This window comes from Bos javanicus, chromosome 20 (assembly GCF_032452875.1).
Source record: "Bos javanicus breed banteng chromosome 20, ARS-OSU_banteng_1.0, whole genome shotgun sequence".
Lineage (NCBI taxonomy): Eukaryota > Metazoa > Chordata > Mammalia > Artiodactyla > Bovidae > Bos > Bos javanicus.
Genome location: NC_083887.1, coordinates 22237196 through 22257468, shown reverse-complemented (window position 1 = coordinate 22257468; position 20273 = coordinate 22237196). Strand labels below are relative to the sequence as shown.

General features: G+C 37.1%; 1 protein-coding gene and 1 pseudogene across 3 annotated transcripts in view; both read left to right on the top strand.

The window, feature by feature from the left end:
* The window catches only part of MAP3K1 (mitogen-activated protein kinase kinase kinase 1), a 77223-nt gene that overhangs the window by 49125 nt on the left and 7825 nt on the right, over positions 1 to 20273 (top strand). For all 3 annotated transcript variants that reach the window (XM_061393483.1, XM_061393484.1, XM_061393485.1), the window contains exons 4-15: positions 877 to 1077; positions 1846 to 1962; positions 2344 to 2492; positions 8220 to 8341; positions 8971 to 9052; positions 9167 to 9350; positions 11670 to 11948; positions 15230 to 15351; positions 16975 to 17066; positions 17332 to 17521; positions 17841 to 19122; positions 19492 to 19644. In XM_061393483.1, coding sequence (XP_061249467.1) covers positions 877 to 1077; positions 1846 to 1962; positions 2344 to 2492; positions 8220 to 8341; positions 8971 to 9052; positions 9167 to 9350; positions 11670 to 11948; positions 15230 to 15351; positions 16975 to 17066; positions 17332 to 17521; positions 17841 to 19122; positions 19492 to 19644 — 2973 coding nt within the window. The remainder of the gene's footprint in view (positions 1 to 876; positions 1078 to 1845; positions 1963 to 2343; positions 2493 to 8219; positions 8342 to 8970; positions 9053 to 9166; positions 9351 to 11669; positions 11949 to 15229; positions 15352 to 16974; positions 17067 to 17331; positions 17522 to 17840; positions 19123 to 19491; positions 19645 to 20273) is intronic.
* Positions 5170 to 8127, top strand: LOC133233560 (small ribosomal subunit protein uS8-like; annotated as a pseudogene).

Below are 20273 nucleotides of genomic sequence, written 5' to 3'. Positions count from 1 at the left end.
TTGGTGGGCATTTGATTTCCACTTCTGGCTTCATAATGCTACTGGGAACAGTTCTGTACACATTTTTGTGTGGACATAGCTTCATTTTTCTTGGGTATGTACATAGAAGTGGGATTGCTTTACAAAGCTTTACAAAATGAGATTGTTTTACAGAGCAGGTACACCATTTTACATTCCCACCAGCCCTGTTGTAGGCTTCCAACCACTTCATTTTCTTACCAGCTTTTATTACCTTTTACCTGTTTCTTTTAGCATCAAAAAGAACTAGACTTTCCACTGGGCAGTGATGGAAAGACCAAGTTCTAGGGGAGTCAGTGAAGTGGACTGAGTGACACACATCACCCTCACACAGGAGCATTTTCAGCAGCCTCCAGTGAGATGTCTTAACCTGGGAAGAGTCACTTACCGCTCCTCCTCCACAGAGAACTCCATGGAGCTGTTTGTAAATGACCAGTCACAGGAAGCACATTTAGTGATCCCTTGAGTGGAAGCCAGGAAATTGGATGCTTAATTTTCATCACTAGAAACAAGTCATTTTACCTGTTTAGGAAGCACATTTTCTATGCTTTTTATTTTGGTTTACATAAAACTTTTCAAAGATGTCAAATACTTATAATTTGTAAAATTACCATATGTTTGTCTCTCTTGGCCAAAGTTTTATTATTTTAGGGATGACAGATTTTAAAAATTTACTCATAGCAATATGTCAGACAAATGCATTTGCAAAACACATTTTGTCCCATCATATTATATATTGAGGCATTTTTGGGTGAATATAAAAAAGGTCTGGTGTGACCTTTTTTAGGTCATTTTCTTTTCTTGTGGAGGAGTAAATGTCTTAGGAGCAATTTACCTAATTTTTAAAATATTGTGAAGTTTCAGAGTGGGAGAATCACACCACCTCGAAGAGCCCCTTCACCAGATGGCTTCTCGCCATACAGCCCGGAGGAGACAAACCGCCGAGTGAACAAAGTGATGCGGGCCAGGCTGTACTTACTGCAGCAGATAGGACCCAACTCCTTCCTGATTGGAGGAGACAGCCCAGACAACAAATACCGGGTGTTTATCGGGCCTCAGGTAGGAGCTGTCACCGTTTTACATTTTATTAGGATTTGGTACTAACTCAATATACTGTGACATTCTTAAATTTAAATTAGTATGTAATTCTCTTTTGTAATCTAAAGAGAGTTAAAATATTTGGGGAACTGTAAACTCTTTTAATGTGTTTATAAAGGGTTTTACTATGATGTGATATACTTCAGAATACAAATTTGGTCTTTTTATAACTTATTTAGGGCTGTGCTGGGTCTCTGTTGCTGCTTGGGCTTTTTTCTAGTTGCGGCGAGCAGGGGCTGCTCTCTTAATTGTGGCGCATGGGCTTCTCATTGTGGTGGTTTCTCTTGTTGCAGAGCATGGGCTGTAGGGTGTGCAGGCCTTGGTAGCCGTGGCTCGTGGCCTCGGTAGCTGCGGCTCCTGGACCCTAGAACCAGGCTCACTAATTGTGGTGCATAGGCTTAGTGGCTCCGAGGGATATGGGACCGTCCTGGACCAGGGATCAAACCCCTATCTTCTGCATTGGTAGATTCTTTACCACTGAGCCACCAGGAAAGCCCCTGGTCTTTTTAATAAACCAAAAATAAGAGATTAATTCATGGAGATAGCTGTAGGCTTTTCTTGCATATCCTTATATATCTTATTATATAAAGATAATGAGAAATTAATAGAAAGTTTAGTATAATAAACGTGGAAATATTTTTAAAGGGATCACCCTAGGAGTTCTAGTGGAACACGGATTTATTAAAGTAGAGGTTTTTTTTTTTTGTTTTTTTTTTTTTAACTCTTTAGAACTGCAGCTGTGGGCGTGGAACATTTTGTATTCATCTGCTGTTTGTTATGCTCCGGGTATTTCAGCTAGAACCTTCAGACCCAATGTTATGGAGAAAAACTTTAAAGAATTTTGAGGTAATTTTTTTAAATAAATGCTTTGGAGTAAAATTGTCAACTAATTTTTATGATACTCCTGAAATTTTTCCATAAGCTTTAAATTTAAGTGGACAGTGGTCATTTCAGAGGTGTGAATGTATTTAAGGATTACTTGATGTTTGTGAATAGTTCTCTTATAAGCTATTGACTAATTAGTTTTTTTCTTCTAGAGTGAAAAAAAGTAAACACTGACCTATAAAAATACTGTTCATAGTAAACTATATGTATTCTTATTTTTGAAGCTCTTAAATTGGCTTTGTGAAAAACTTATGAAATAAAAGCCAAATAATTCAACCTATAGAACTCATTATCTGTACGTTATGGCACAAATGTCATGTTGCTGTCTTTTTTCAATGTTAGGTTGAGAGTTTGTTCCAGAAATACCACAGTAGGCGTAGCTCAAGGATCAAAGCCCCGTCTCGTAACACCATCCAGAAATTTGTTTCACGCATGTCAAATTCTCATACATTGTCGTCATCTAGCACGTCTACATCCAGTTCAGAAAACAGGTCAGTACTTTTTAAGGAATTAACAGCATTATGCAGTGTTACTCTTTAATTTTAGGGTTTATATATATATATATATATATACACACACACACACACACACACTTGTTACGTTGCTCTAAAATGACTTAACTATTGAATCTTGGCTTTCAAGTTAAAAATCACGGGTAAAAAATATTAAAAGTCATCAAAGTATATTTGGATATTTTGTCCTGAAGCCTACAGTGTTGAAAATGGCACCTGAAATATCAGAATATAATAAATGTCCATTTCATAAGAAAAATTAAGGTATAAAGTAAGTGGCTACTGTTCATCAATTTTCACTTTGTGCCAAGCACCTTTTATGTTGTTTTATTAGGTTAGGTTTTACCACTTTGGGAGATAACAAACTTGAGGCATTGTGTAAAGAATATGTCTGTAATTTTTTTTATAAATTATGTACAAGGCAAAGTGGTTATCCAAAATTACTTTCAAATATCAGATCAGATCAGATCAGTCGCTCAGTCGTGTCCGACTCTTTGCGACCCCATGAATCGCAGCACTCCAGGCCTCCCTGTCCATCACCAACTCCCGGAGTTCACTCAGACTCACCGTCCATCGAGTCAGTGATGCCATCCAGCCATCTCATCCTCTGTCGTCCCCTTCTCCTCTTGCCCCCAGTCCCTCCCAGCATCAGAGTCTTTTCCAATGAGTCAACTCTTTCCATGAGGTGGCCAAAGTACTGGAGTTTCAGCTTTAGCATCATTCCCTCCAAAGAAATCCCAGGGCTGATCTCCTTCAGAATGGACTGGTTGGATCTCCTTGCAGTCCAAGGGACTCTCAAGAGTCTTCTCCAACACCACAGTTCAAAAGCATCAATTCTTCGGCGCTCAGCTTTCTTCACAGTCCAACTCTCACATCCATGCATGACCACAGGAAAAACCATAGCCTTGACTAGACAAACCTTTGTTGGCAAAGTAATGTCTCTGCTTTTCAATATGCTATCTAGGTTGGTCATAACTTTCCTTCCAAGGAGTAAGCGTCTTTTAATTTCATGGCTGTAGTCACTTTCAAATATAGGATTTTTAAATTTCATGGTATAACTGCTCTCATAGATAGTCCTCAGGGAATCCTCATTACAGCCTGTTTTACATGTGAGAACATAAGTAGGCTCTTCCGAACAGAGAGACTAATCATTTGTAATTAAGAGATACAATACCCATTAATCATAGTTATTAATTAAAATCTGTGTTGCTTCTCAGATTTTTCCATTGCCTAATTGCTGATAAGACTAAACTCATAATCCTGAAAGATCTGAGTTGTAAACCAATATGACAGGTGTGGAAAAAATTAAGAGTATTATCATAAAAAGTCATGCCAGTTTTCTTTCTTTTCCAAAATTTCTTTATTGGTTTTAATGAAAAAAAAAAATGAGGTTCTTAAAAATTACTCCAGAAAAGAGTACTCCTTTTTTTAGAAGGGCGCCTCCTATGTGTTCTCAGGAACTTCAGTCTGAAGCACTGGTCTAAGTGATAGTGTCGTTTTCATTCCATCAGTCTTTTAAGTATTGTTGAGGAATAGAAAGTGATGGTATCAGGCAAGAGCGTGATGAAGTAACGAACTGAGAGAGAAGTGTTTTTTTTATCTATGGAAAAAGTAAATGTTTGAATTTTCTTATTTTTTATTAAGTGGATTGATTTTAGAATGAGAGTTTTATGAGTTTTTTGGGGACATTAGAGATTTCCAAGTTGACATGGTTCAGTGATAAGTAAAACCAGAACCGGTCATGTGAACAGACGCAGAACCGAACCCTCCTGACTTGTGGTTGAGGACTCTTTCTCTTAGCCTTCATTTCTTCTAAATAAATGGAAAAAATTAGCTTTATTTCTCAAGCTTCCTTACCCAAACTTATTCTAGAGCCTTTTTCCTTTTGATTCATATTTCTGTAGCTTTTTATTTTGGAAAAGAAATTAATGCTTAAAACCAGGTAGCCAGTAGAAAGTGTCTCTCTCTCTCTCTAAGATGAAAAAGGCACCCTCTAAATATGGGCTGCCATAATTCGTGGGTTTTTTCTTTTAATTTATTTATTTGGATTTATTGTATCCAAGGGGGGAAACTGAAGAAGTTGTAATCTTAACTAAGAGTATACTGTGTAGGTAAGAAGGTTAATGTTTCATATAATCACAGAATTTTATGTCTAAAGTAAATATTTTAAGACTAAAATCAAGAAAAAGAAAATTTATCTGGAGATCTTATCACATTTTATATTAATTTAAAAATAGTATATAAGAAGCACTGAAAAACAGAATTGGGACAGATTGAATATATTAAAAAATAATTAACAAAACTGTACCACCAAAACAATAGAAACCTGTGATCCAGTACACAAGTGGGCAAAGAGCATGAGAAGAATTTTCACAGAAGAATTTCAAGGGGCTAACAAACATATGAAAATTTTTCAGGCAATCAAAAACTAAGAAAATGCTTATTTAAAAATATATATTATATATATATATATCAGATTAATTTACAGAATTAATAGATTGTAATGAGACAGTTCAGTTCTTATAAGATATGCTTTACTATATATGTAAAGTGGTATAGCCTTTCTGGAAAAAAGTAACGTGACTTTTGAAAATATTTATAGTCATTAATCCAGTATATGTATTACTTTTTTTTTTTTTTAAGAAAAAAAATTTAATCTGAAAAATGCCCAAGACTTACATATATGGCTGTTTCTCACAGTACTATGGTGAAGAACTTGGAACAACTTAAATATCCAGCAACTGAATGGTTAAGATATACCCATATTATGAATATCTCATGCAGCCATTAAAATTATGCTTTTGAAGACTATTGAATGGTATGAAATAAAATCCAGATTATACTATCTGTCATGCATGAACCCATTTTTTATATATAAAAGGTATTACAGGTGCTTAAATAAATGAGTAAAAATTTTAATGGTTTTTAACTGGTGGTATTACAGGTAACATTTTTATACTTTAAATACTTAGGGCTTTGAGGGTTATTGGGACTCTGTCACAGCTATTTGGCTCTTCCCTGTAGCTGAAGTAGCCACAGACAGCATGGGGCATGGCTGCGTTACTCCCAATACTTCTCATCTTATTATTTTTAAACAAATATAAAGTCATGACATAATTTGATCTGCAACTTGCTTTTTAAGTTAAAAAAAAAATGTTTTCACTTTATATATCAAGAACATTTTCCTCAGTACAAAAATATATACTACTTTCTTATTACAGCCATGTAAGATTATATGGATATAACACAATGTATTTTGCTGTTGCCATAATTAATGGACATTTGTGCTCAGATGCTCAGTCACTTCTGACTCTTTGTGGCCCCGTGTACTATAGCCCGCCAGGCTCCTGTTCATGGGATTTCCCAGGCAAGAATACTGGAGTGGGTTGCCATTTCCTACTTCAGGAGATCTTCCCACCCCAGGGGTTGAACCTGTGTCTCTGTGTCCCCTGAATTGGCAGGTGGATTCTTTACAACAGCTCTATTTATTTTCTTTTTTTGCCTAATTAAATGCAATGGATTTTCTATTAACTTGAAATATTTCTGAAGGAAAGCATTCTAGAAAACAGGTTCTTTAGGTCATGGATATGTATGTTTAGTATCTTAAGAAATACTAGCAAAGTCTTCTAAAAATTTAAATTTTTTCACTCCCACCAGTAGTGTATATGAGAGCCTGTTTTCCTATCAGTATCAACCTATTTAATTTTTGTCAGTCAGATTATCCCACCCCCACCAAAGACAAATAAAATAAGAGCTTTATTAATATAACATGTATTTTATACTTCTCTTTTTATGTTTATTCACTATTGGTCTTTCTTAAGTCAGCTGCCTTTTTATCTTCTTTGCTTGTTTTACTACTGAGTTGCTAATATTTTTCTTACTGATATCATAGTTACTTTGTATATAATGGGAATGGTATATACAGTATAATTATATTTATCATATAAGTCAAATACACATAATAAAGTTACAGTTTTGCCATAAATGAAACCATTCTGTACAAGTTAGAATTCTGTCATGTTATCTGCTATTTTTTCATCATATAGTATATTATAAATATTTTTCTTTGTCATTATGTATGGATCTCTGATCCTTTTCAAAGGCTTCATAGTGTCTGGGTGTACTTTTTTTTTTAACCTCCTTTTGATGTTCCTTTGGTTGATTTTTTTTTTCATTATGCTAAGTAGTACTGTAATGAACATTCTCACACATATATCTTTATTATTTGTATCTTTATTTCCTTATGGTATATTCCTAGAAGTCTAGTTGAAAGATTGTGTACATTAAGAATAGTTGTTTCTAGCTCTTTCCATCATCTTTCCATGCTGCCATAATGATGTGCTTGAATGTCCTGGCTGATATTTTCAAGAGTATCAGTAATGCTGAAAAGAGAGGCAAATGCCAGATGCTTATTAGGCCATGCTCATCATCCAGGTCATCGTCAGGTTTCTAACTGTGATGATGAAGCATGGTTACATTGGTGAATTTGAAATCATCGATGATCACAGGGCTGGGAAAATTGTTGGGAACCTCACAGCCAGGCTAAACAAGGGAGGAGAGATCAGCCCCAGATTTGATGTCTACCTCAGAGATCTAGAAAAATGGCAGCATAACCTGCTTCTGTCCCATCAGCCTGGTTTCACTGTACTGAGAATCCTACCTGGCATCATGGACCATAAAGAAGCAAGACAAAAACACACAGGAGGGAAAATGCTTGGATTCTTTTTCTAGGGATGTAATACATACAAATAAAATGCCTCAGAGGATCAAAAAAACAGTTGTTTCTAGATTTTTTTCTAGGAAAGTTGGACCAGATTATATACTCACCAAAAGTGTCTGAAATAGGCCTTCATACTTAAGGATGGGGAATAGATGAGTTCTACAGTCCTTCCAATACTTGAAATCTTGACAGTGTTGGCATGTAGTATGTTTATACATAGATCTTAGGGTAGTTCATTTATTCAAAAGGTGCACTAACAAAATTTGGGTGATACATATATCTCTTGAGATTTAGTTCATTTATTGAATTATATTCATAGCAAGGAAAGGTTAAACCACATTCAAAATTACTGTATATTATAACAGCAGATCAGATCAGATCAGTCGCTCAGTCGTGTCCGACTCTTTGCGACCCCGTGAATCGCAGCACGCCAGGCCTCCCTGTCCATCACCAACTCCCGGAGTTCACTGAGACTCACATCCATCGAGTCAGTGATGCCATCCAGCCATCTCATCCTCTGTCGTCCCCTTCTCCTCCTGCCCCCAATCCCTCCCAGCATCAGAGTCTTTTCCAATGAGTCGACTCTTCGCATGAGGTGGCCAAAGTACTGGAGTTTCAGCTTTAGCATCATTCCTTCCAAAGAAATCCCAGGGCTGATCTCCTTCAGAATGGACGGGTTGGATCTCCTTGCAGGCCAAGGGACTCTGAAGAGTCTTCTCCAACACCACAGTTCAAAAGCATCAATTCTTCGGCGCTCAGCCTTCTTCACAGTCCAGCTCTCACATCCATACATGACCACAGGAAAAACCATAGCCTTGACTAGACGAACCTTTGTTGGCAAAAATACTTCTCAAATAGTTTATGTACACAGTGCTCCTAAACAAGAATTTCTAATGAATTCTAAAACCAAAATTGTTTTTAGCATATGGCTTTAATTCTGTTAACATTCTTTTGTAGTTAATGCCTTTGTGTCCCCTTCCTTATAGTATAAAAGATGAAGAGGAACAGATGTGTCCTATTTGCTTGTTGGGCATGCTTGATGAAGAAAGTCTTACAGTGTGTGAAGACGGCTGCAGGAACAAGCTGCACCACCACTGCATGTCCATTTGTACGTGGCGCCTTTTCTCCCTGTGCTTAGTCAGCACGGTTCCTCTAACAGCTAACTGTATGATGTAGGATTTTAACATGGCCTTTGGCGACACTGGTGAGGGGCGAAAAGAAGTACATACCTAGGCCCTGTGTGAACTTCTCAACAAATAAGACTTTAGATCTGTTAGGAGATGAGCTGTGTGAGCAAAGAAATGTTATAAAGTGTGACCCCTGGTAATGAAAGGCGTGCACAGAATTAGAAACAGTTCCGATCTGGTGGGTGCACCTGGAGGGAAGGGGATGGAAGAATGCCTGGGCAGGGCGTGCCAGAGAGGGTAACGTCAAAGCAAGGTTTGCATGATGTGACCAGATTATCAAGTGGGCAGGATGTTTTAGAAAACAGTAAATAAGATACTTGTTACATAACTAATAGCATTTGCAAAAATTACGAGCATCAGAATAATCTAGCCTACTGTGTTTTCCTTTTAGGTAAACGTTATAGGTAAACGTCCTTTAGGTAAACGTTATATAAGTTTTGAGGCTCCTTCCATATATAAACCCTATACTAGCCATTATGAATAATTATTACATAAATAGTAAATGTTAAACATTTATGTTTTTGTAAGTTTTTTTCCCATAATTTTTCAGGGGCAGAAGAATGTAGAAGAAATAGAGAACCTTTAATATGTCCCCTTTGTAGGTCGAAGTGGAGATCCCACGATTTCTACAGGTAATAATTATGCGTTAATGATTTGGATATGTTTAATAAAGAATAAAAATGCTCTCACAGTGTCCTTTAAATCTGCTAATTCTTCTTAGCAATCTCTGTTCACTTTTCATTCAGCCACGAGTTGTCCAGCCCTGTGGATTCCCCTTCTCCCCTGCGAGCTCCACAGCAGCAGACCACCCAGCAGCATGCCTTGGCTGGGTCCCAGCGGAGGAATCAGGAGGGCAGTCTTACCCTTACTCATTACGGGACTCAGCAGATCCCTCCTTCTTACAAAGATTTAGCTGAGCCTTGGATTCAGGCAAGTAGTTCTTGTTCTTCATGCCTCAAAGAACCATTTGAGGCTAGTTAATGTAGTTGTCTCCCCAGTTTATGATTTAAGAAAGTACTTTTGCTTGCCTCCATCATGACTTGTATTCCACTGAAAATTTTAATTTGACCTTTGGTGTTAATACTTTGCTGGGGCTTCCCAGGTGGCTCATTGGTAAGACATTCGCCTGCCGGTGTGGGAAATGCAGCTTCAGTCCCTGGGTGGGGACAATCCCTTGGAGAAGGAAGTGGCAACCCATTCCAGTATTCTCTCTTGCCTGGGGAAATCCCATGGACAGAGGAGCCTGACGGGCTACAGTCCATGGGGTCACAAAGAGTTGGACACGACTGAGCAACTAAGCATGCACGCACGCATGTATATTAATACTATGCCGCTTATAATAGAGCTGGAACTTTAAAAATTCTTTGCAGTCTCACCTCCCACCTCTAGACTAAGGGACATAAAAGTGAATATCCTTATTCAAGGATAGACACTAGAACCATTTAATACCAACTTGTTCCAGTGTTTAATCCCACTCCTGCCAAGAATTTGTTATTTTTCTCACTTGTTGCCATTTAAACTCCGTTTCTCCAATTGGTATTCTCATGGCATATGTCAGGTACTTAATACTTAATGAATGGAGGAATAAGAAAAAATATATGGCATTTACCTTGTATATTAGTCATTTTTATTTGTAAGTGTAGTTTCCATTCCTTTACCTTCTCTTCTGCTTAAATGCTTTCTCATCCTTAGTAGATCAGAATTTCAGTTGGTTGGTTGGATTATAATGGTTTTCTTTGTTGTTATCTGCTTAGTCTTATTTTTTAAAATGTATAATCCAAAACCAGACAATATCTCCAATAGATTATAGTGAAATAAAATGTTTTTGATAATCTGGTAAATTCTATTAAATTTGTAAGCAGACACAGGTTAACTCATTACGCTTATATATACAACAGTAGAATTTCTCTTTTTCTTTTTGTAACTGTTATAGTCCTGAAGCTTTAGAATTCTCTTTTCTTAGCATGTTAACAACCCAATAGGATTCTAATAAAATTTACAGACTTAATAAATATTTTATCTAATTCATTAATGGTATTTAACATAGCCCCTCACCTGCCCCTTCATGATTCCTCAAGAAAACTCTCAAGTTGATACTGAGTCTTGGATGCCATATTTTCAAGGCAGAGGTCTAGTTTGTTTTGCTTAAGCTGTAGGTTGGACTAAGCTATATATTCTTGTTTTTTTAGGAGGAATATCATATAAGACATAAGACTCGTGGTATGCTATTTAACAGTGCTGTGCTTAGTCGCTCAGTTCTGTCCAACTCTTTGCAACCCCAGGGACTGCAGTCCGCCAGGCTCCTACATCCATGGGGATTCTCCAGGCAAGAATACTGGAGTGGGTTCCCATGCCCTCCTCCAAGAAGTCTTCCCAACCCAGGGATCGAACCCAGGTCTCCCACACTGCAGGCAGATTCTTTACCATCTGAGACACCAGAGAAGCCCCATTTAACAGTGCTAGGCATACAATCAATTCACTAGATTCTAATTGATTTAAGTCTCCTTTACTATCATTCTAAAACAGAACACACAAAAACTGTCATTATTTGTTTCCCCCAAATCATGTTTATTCAGTCTCTAATAGTTAGAAATTTTTCATATAATGTTATCTTAGACATTGTTTACTTTTAGCTAACTGATCCATAATGTCAAGACCATGCACCCCTTCTTTCAGGACTCTCTGGCTTTGCAGAAGTGGTAGTAATTACTATAATGATATACACTTCAATTATTATACGTATTTTTCATTATCCTTTGCTGATTTGAACACAGTTGTTGTTTTTTAGTCTTTTGGGTTTTTCCACTCTATTCATTGTATTTTTTTCTAATTAACCAAGTAAGAGAAATTCTGTTAACTTCTTAAACACCTTGCTCTAGTACCTTTCTTGATTTGGTCTTTTAAAATCTTGCTTCAGTTTTTTCTCTGCAAACTATGTTAACAAAAATAAAAATTTGGGGTTCTTCACAGATACATTTAGTTTAAGTACAGGAGCACAGAAATATATATATATCTATCTGATTACTTAATGGTGTTCACTCTTAGTTTTACTGGAGCTAATAAATGTTAAGGACTTTTGATAATTACTAGTTAAATTTGAGTAGGTTCTTATGGACACATTTGAAAATTTTATAGTATGGTGAAGATTTAAGAAATGTCCTATTTTCCTTTAGTAATCAAAAGTCATACTTAATTCAAAACACTTTAGTTTTTCTTCACATTGAATTCATTTTGTCTGTTTGACTATAGGTATTTGGAATGGAACTCGTTGGCTGCTTATTTTCTAGAAACTGGAATGTAAGAGAGATGGCTCTCAGACGTCTTTCCCACGACGTTAGTGGGGCTCTGCTGTTGGCAAATGGGGAGAGCACTGGAAATTCTGGGAGCAGTAGCGGAAGCGGTCCAAGTGCTGGAGCCACCAGTGGGTCTTCCCAGACCAGTATCTCAGGAGATGTGGTGGAGGCATGCTGCAACGTTTTGTCAATGGTCTGTGCTGACCCTGTCTACAAAGTGTACGTTGCTGCTTTAGTAAGTAGCTTTATTCTCTAACTGTACCTTTTATGGGTTTGCGTTGGGTTGTTGGTTGGTTTTCTTTTTTTTCCTTCTTGACAGCTTGCAGATATCATTTTTAAGATTCAGTAAAACTACATAATTTGATTTTGGAAAATCCAAATTTTGTTTTTATTTTATAATCCCAGGAAATTGCAATTTTCCATTTAGCATCTTCACCTAGGTTCTACTTATTTTAATCTGGTCAAGTTTTCTTATATGTTCTTCTAAAGTAGGAATAGTTAGCTGTTCATATCTTTGTTTGCCTTACCTTATACATGACCAGATTGAAAATATTTTATGGGATAGCAAAGTAACCAAAGTTACCTTTGGTTTTATAAAAAATTTAGTATTAGACATTAAGAGCTGATTTTTAATAAACATTGTATGGAAATTCAGAAACCTTTTCACAAAAGAGGGTTCTGTAACATAAATTACTGAGTTGTTTTTCTAGTTTAATCTGTTAGAAGCTGTGTTTAATGGTGAGACAGAATGACAAGGAGGCTGTTCTGTAATTTTGTAAGCTAAAATTATGAGTATGTACATCTTTAGAACAGTTTCTCAGCCTCCACACTTACTGACATTGAGACAGGCATCTTATGCGTCGCAGGATGTTTAGCGACATTCCTGGTCTTTACCCACTACATGGCAGTGGCAACCCTCTCCTCTCCTTAGTCATAACCACCAGTAGTGTCTCCAAGCATTGCTCAGTGTCTCCTGAGGGTTAAAAGTGCCCTCAGTTCAGAACCAGTGCTTCAGAATAATTCTTACCTGATCTTTTGAAAACTCATTCATCTCTCTGCTTCTACTCTTCCATGCGTGCTAAGTCACTTCAGTCTTGTCTGGTTCTTTGTGACCAAATGGACTATAGCCCTCTAGGCTCCTCTGTCCATGGGATTCTCCAGACAAGAACACTGGAGTGGGTTGCCATGCCCTCCGCCAGGGGATCTTCCCCACCCAGGGATGGAACCAGAGTCTCTTCTGTCTCCTGCGTTGGCAGGCCGGTTCTTTGCCACTAGCGCCACCTGGAAACTTCCACTCTTACTCTTTTTCTAATCCATCCTCTAACAACTATGCCTGTAAAATCTTCTTTTTGAATAGCAGTATGGCGTAGGGTTATGAACATTAGTTTGGAATCAAAATGGAGTGAACTCATAATTTACCATCCCAACTGGAATACTTGAATAATTTGCTAGTTAAACTGGGACTAGCCTAGGCTGTCTGGTCAAAATCAGAGAGAACTTGATTCAAATTCCCATTCTCCAGTGTGCTGGCAGTGTAACTTTAGGACTCTTAAATTTTAGCTTCCTCACCTATAAAATAATGAAAATATTTCTCTCTCAGGTTTGAAATAGAAACCTCTAACCATAATGTCTAGTGCATTGTAGCAAAGTTGAATATAGTGGCCATCATTATTCCTTAAATGCCACTTTATTCCCCAGCTCAGAAACCTTTAGAGGTTTCTGTTTCTTCAACAGCATTTCCTAAAGCATATTCTGTGGAAGTCTGGATGGGTTATGAGAAGTTCCCTGAAGAAAGAGTCTGTGTTCAGTTAAAATTGGTAAGCACAGAGTCACATGAGATTAAATGGGTCTATTCACTGAAAGGCTTCTAGGAAGCTTTATAAGTTAATATACATTAGGAATCTAATCATAGCATAAGATGCATTATCTCCCAGACTTATCTTACCATGGTCTGTTTTTCATGTTAGCATCTTGAGGGACCCAGCATCCTACAGAATACTATAGAATAAAGACCAGCATGCTGTAGAATAAAGATTACTTCTTTCTTCTTACTGTTTTCCAGCATAGAGCTTCAGACATACTGAACTGTTTGGTATACCGCTTTACCATCCAGTTGTTTATTACCAAGTTCAGATGGTGCCCCAGTGCACTTGTGAGCTCCTAGAGTAGAGGGGCTCTGAATGATACTGTCTTCCGATTCCTCTACGGTTACTTAGTGTGCCAGACACCGTGGAGGCAGGTGTGGTTCCTGCCCTTAGAGCTCTCCTTTCCCTCTCCCCCTTCCTCTTGCCCTTCTTTGTTTTCTCTTCTCCTCTCTCCCCATATATAATTTTTTGCTGAACCATTTGAAAGTTGTGTGTAGGCATCATGACATTTCACTTCCAATACTCTAGCATGTATCTCTAATTATCTCTTAAGAACAGATACATTATTCTGTATAACCACAATGCAGTCAGCAAGCTCTGAAAATTTAGCATTAAAACAATATTATTATGTACTATAAAGTCCATATTCAAATATCCCCAGCTGTCCCAACTGTGTCCTTTACAGCTAAAACCACAGACTTTACTCAGATTTCATCGGGTTTTCCATTAATGTCTTTTTTCTCTTCTAGGATCCAATCCACAGTCTCACATGTCATTTAGTTATCATGCCCCCTTAATCTCTTCCCATCTGGGACAGTCCCTCAATCTTTCCTTGTCTTTTGTAGACCTTGACACTTTTGAAGTGTATTGGCCAGTTATTTTGAAGAATGTCACTCAGTTTGGTTTTATCTGGTATTTTCTCATGATCACACTATGCATTTTTTGTAAGAACACCAGAGGTGATGTGCCCTTCTCAGTGCTTCAGTATCGGGGGTGCATCACATTGGTGTGTCTTATGGTTGGTGATGCCATCATCCTTCATCACTGGCTTACGGGGATATCTACTGGGTGCTGTGAATTCACTCTTAGTAAGGGTCTTGGGGCAGATACTTTGAGACTATGTAAAAACTCTGTTTCTAGCCACAGAGTTATCTTGCCTACAGCAATCATTACTGTAGTATCCTAATGATGAGCTTCTATTTCCCATATTCCTTCTATAGTATTTAATTGTAACTCTTTTATGAAAAAGATCTGTCTTATTTATATATTTATTCAGTTTTTTATTTCTGTCACCATAGACTTATGGGTATTTATTTTATTCTTTGGGTTATATTTCAGTACTGTCATCATTTACTTTGTTGCCCAAATTATTCCAGCTTTAGCCATTAGAGGCTCTTTCAGATTGGCTCCTTTTCTCATTTTCTTTTTAAAATAACTATTTTGAAATTAATTCAGACATTTAAAAATTACAAAAAATAGTTGAGAGTTCCCTATTTATTCAGTCTTTTATTTGTATCAACTCATGGATTCTTATTTATGGGTCATAATCTATTCCTATCATTGTTTTATTTCTCAAAGTGTCTCAAACTAGGCCATTGTCTCTGATGCTTTTTAAGTGTAGTTAAACTGACCTTCAGTCTTTTTCCCCCAGAAAACGTTGAGAGCCATGCTAGTATATACTCCTTGCCATAGTCTGGCAGAAAGAATCAAACTGCAGAGACTTCTCCGGCCAGTTGTAGACACCATCCTAGTCAAGTGTGCAGACGTCAATAGGTAAGGCCCTATAAATGAACTGATTCAAACCCGCTTGTCCTAAAAGCCTAGCACAGAGCCTCACACCTGCTGAGTGTAGGATACATGCTTATTAAATGAGGTCTGGAATATTGTTTTCTAATGTGAGATTTGAAATTACCATGTAACGTTTAAAGCTCTTAAGGACTAGAAAGAAGAACTAATGGCAGGTGAAAAACAGGATAACAAACTGCATGGACCTCCACATTATTGTGATTCTTTTATTTTAAAGTAATATGCTTAAAACTGAAATCCAGTTGATAAGAATAGCTGATATATGAGGTATAATCTCATTTTAGAGAATGAATTACACAGGATAGGAACCAATAAAATTATTACACATGGTTTGTATTATCAGGACCAAAAAAAAAGATTTAAAAAAAACTTCATAATTTTGTGATGGAATTTTACTCTATGACACTTTATGTCAAATAACAATAATTCTATATATCCCTGCAATATCCTTAAAAATCAGCAAGGGACAGAACAGCCCTAATTGGAGGTATAAAATACAAAGTAGAGAAATGAGGTATGGTGATAAAGGAACATGACGAGCTATGCTTTTATTAGACCACTGGTTCTTTCTCTCTCTCTCTCCTTTTTTTCTCCTTTCCATAAAGTGGGAGGAAAAGACCATTTTTCATACAAAAAGCATAACCCAGTCAACACATTGGGCAGTTCTAATCTCTTCATGTCCCAGCAGATCCCAGGTGGTTAGGAGCACTGAGTCCCTTAGTTTGCCCCTGCAGTTACCTCCTTTTGGAGCTCTTCCAGGCCAACTTTGTCTTCCTCCCTAAATCACACAGACATAAATCTCTACAGACATAGTCTGTAGAGGGTCTCACAATTTCAGCACTTAACTTTGACTTGTTTGTCATCTTTTCAAGTCTTTCACCTCCATTTTCTCTCTGCACAAGACTACACATTGTAAGAATTAGAGGTTTTCTTGCTGCTTAGAGAGAACACTATAAATATCTGAGAAAAATTAACATATTTGTAAAATGCCTAGAAAAGTAATTGCATTTCTTAATATCATATTGGTTTGGGGTTTTGGTTTTTTTTCCCCTGAGAATTTCAGTGCTTTTATAGCAATTGTTTTGTTGTCCACTCTGAAATTCTAAAGTCAGGTTGTTTGGTCACTTGAATGATGGAACATTATAAGAAATATGGTAAAGAGATTTTATGATATTTAGAAGTCACTCTGGCTATACAAAAAGAATATAAAGTTTTAGATGGGAAGATTTTGTTTTTAATTTAACAATTCTTAGTGAAAATCCAGAAATCAAAATATTGGAATCTTCTTTCTTATTTTAACAATATATGATAATGAAAATAAGCCTTTTATATGGTTTGATATTTAAATTAATACTTGTGTAAGAACCAGTAGTGAAGATTCTGTGTTTAACATAGAGAATAAGGTAAAATTTAAGAAATTAGAGCTAATAATAAATATTATGACTGATAGTGACATCAATGATGCAATTTTAGTGATAGTCCTGAAAAACATTTTGTCCCACCTTTTCACATGGCGTTACATTACTACTCTCCTTTTAATATGTATTTTATCCAAGACTCAAGTCTGATGTTGCTTCCTTTCATTTTTAGTCGCACAAGTCAGCTGTCTATATCAACGCTATTGGAATTGTGCAAAGGCCAAGCAGGAGAGTTGGCAGTTGGCAGAGAAATACTTAAAGCTGGTAATAACTTTTCACTTAAAATTAATATAGCATATTTTATCATTTTCCTTAGACAGTCTAATCTCATCTCTAATATGGCCGTTGCAGGATTTTGAAGTAATTTTATAAATTGACTTGGTCAGCCAACATTTAAAATAGGAATTAATCTGAAAGATAAATTCTTAAAATTAATATAATTTAGAATATTTTTATTAAACGTAACTTGATCATATTTTTAGGTTTTAATATCACTATTTTTCAGTTATTTTTGCTTTCCTTTTTGTAGGATCCATTGGTATTGGTGGTGTTGATTATGTCTTAAATTGTATTCTTGGAAACCAAACTGAATCAAACAACTGGCAAGAACTCCTGGGCCGGCTCTGTCTCATAGATAGACTGCTGTTGGAATTTCCTGCTGAATTTTACCCTCATATTGTCAGTACTGATATTTCACAAGCTGAGCCTGTTGAAGTCAGGTAATTTTTCTTCTGAAAATGTGTTTCTTTTCCTCTTCTTACCTAACCCATCCCACGCCCACCATTACCTATCCAAGAAGGACACATTTTAGATTAATGAGACTCAGAAACTTCAGAGCACATACAGGTTACCAGTACTCAAATATTTGATTGACAAACACCTAAAGTCTAGGCTATTTAAAATAAAATATATAGATCTTTTATACTGAAGCAGTTTTTTTTTTTTTAATGTAAAAGCTGTAAAGTAGTACCCTTTTATTTCTATATACTTTGCAGTAATTTTAACTTGTTTCATAATTGAATGTGCTTTTTCTTTCAGGTATAAGAAGCTGCTGTCCCTCCTGACCTTTGCTTTGCAGTCCATTGATAATTCCCACTCAATGGTTGGTAAACTCTCCCGAAGGATATATTTGAGTTCTGCAAGAATGGTTACTGCAGTACCCCATGTATTTTCAAAACTGTTAGAAATGCTGAACGTTTCTAGTTCCACTCATTTTACCAGGATGCGGCGTCGTTTGATGGCTATTGCAGATGAGGTGGAAATTGCTGAGGCCATTCAGCTGGGCGTAGAAGACACTTTGGATGGTCGACATGACCGCTTTTTGCAGGCATCTGCCCCTAACAGCTATCCAGAAGCCATGGACAATAGTTCCTTTGAACGCATGGACCATTTAGAGAAAACTGGAAAAGGACTGTGTGCTACAAAATTGAGTGCCAGTTCAGAGGACATTTCTGACCGACTGGCCAGCATTTCAGTAGGACTTCCTAGTTCAACAACAATGGAGCAACCAAAGCCAATGGTTCAAACAAAGGGCAGACCCCACAGTCAGTGTCTGAACGCGTCTCCTGCATCTCCTCATTCCCAGTTAATGTTCCCAGCCTTGTCAACCCCTTCTTCATCAACCCCATCTGTACCATCTGGCACTGGGACAGATCTCTCTAAGCAGAGACCTCAGGGGTTTGTTCCCTGCAAAATGCCTTCTGCATCTCCTCAAACACAGCGTAAGTTTTCTCTACAGTTCCAAAGAAACTGTTCTGAAAACAAAGACTCAGATAAACTTTCCCCAATCTTCACTCAGTCAAGACCCCTACCCTCTAGTAATATACACAGGCCAAAGCCATCTCGACCTACCCCAAGTAATACAAGTAAACAGGGAGATGCCTCAAAAAATAGCATGACACTTGATTTGAACAGTAGTTCCAAATGTGATGACAGCTTTGGCAGTAGCAGCAATAGCAGTAATGCTGTTATACCCAGTGACGAGACAGTGTTCACCCCAGTAGAAGAGAAATGCAGATTAGATGTCAATACAGAGCTCAACTCCAGTATTGAGGACCTTCTTGAAGCGTCTATGCCTTCAAGTGACACAACAGTAACTTTTAAGTCAGAAGTTGCTGTGCTCTCTCCTGAAAAAGATGAAAATGATGATACCTACAAAGATGATGTGAATCATAATCAAAAGTGCAAAGAAAAGATGGAAGCTGAAGAAGAAGAAGCTTTAGCGATTGCCATGGCAATGTCAGCATCTCAGGATGCCCTCCCCGTAGTTCCTCAACTTCAGGTTGAAAATGGAGAAGATATCATCATTATTCAACAAGATGTAAGTATGGAGTCTTTTAAGTGGTTAGAGTTTCCTTGGACCATGCAATAAAATAAATCTAGTTCAGAAATATGGCTTCTAATGTGAGTTAACTATAAGAAGCAGATTTTTCACACAATTAATTGTACAACAATTTTTGCATTACTGCTTGAACATAAATACTTGTTGCCTATTTCAGAGGCGCTTCTGGTTGATTCTACAATGGTGAATCACTTATGCATTTGACATTGGTTACCAACACTGTCCTTTCAGAGGTCAAGTTTATAGGTGATTTGGGAAGCCAGACTAAACAAGAGTAATATTTTGCTAGGCTAATTTCACAAACTCATACTCTTAACAGTAAAAAGATTGCTTTCATTTATTATGTAGACACCAGAGACTCTACCAGGACATACCAAAGCAAAACAGCCTTATAGAGAAGACAGTGAATGGCTGAAAGGTCAGCAGATAGGCCTTGGTGCCTTCTCTTCTTGTTATCAGGCTCAAGATGTGGGAACTGGAACTTTAATGGCTGTTAAACAGGTAAATGTCTAGTGAGCTTATAAATGATTAAAATTATAAAAATGAGTAAAGTAAAAAAACAAAGGGTATATCCCCGTGTGTATATATTTTAGTTCTTTAAGTTTTCAGAAACCTGAATTTCAAAATTAGATGTTGCCAGGGCACCAAAAGCATCATGAGTCTATTTGAAAGTTGAAGCATGATTACCATAAGATGTGGTATCCAGATGGGCCTTACAAAGGTTGTGTTTCTTATTGTGCTTTTTTATATTTATTAGAGGTATGGTTTTATACTCCCTTCAGCCAAGTTACTGGTGCAGTGTCACCTTGGGATTTCTATGGTTTACTCTTTATAATGAGCATGCTTATCAATATATGATAACAGTCAAGTTTTCATTTTCAAGTCATGTTGGTTCTTATGATTGGTCTTTTCTCATTTTTTAGTCTGTCTTCTGACAGTTTTTAAAGAGTGGCTGTGCCCCAGCCTTTTATCAAATCTCCTGATAGTTTACTGCTGCTTAAGATAGAGTCTTTGGAGAAGGCAATGGCACCCCACTCCAGTACTCTTGCCTGGAAAATCCCACGGACCGAGGAGCCTGGTAGGCTGCAGTCCATGGGGTCACTACAAGTCAGACACGACTGAGCGAATTT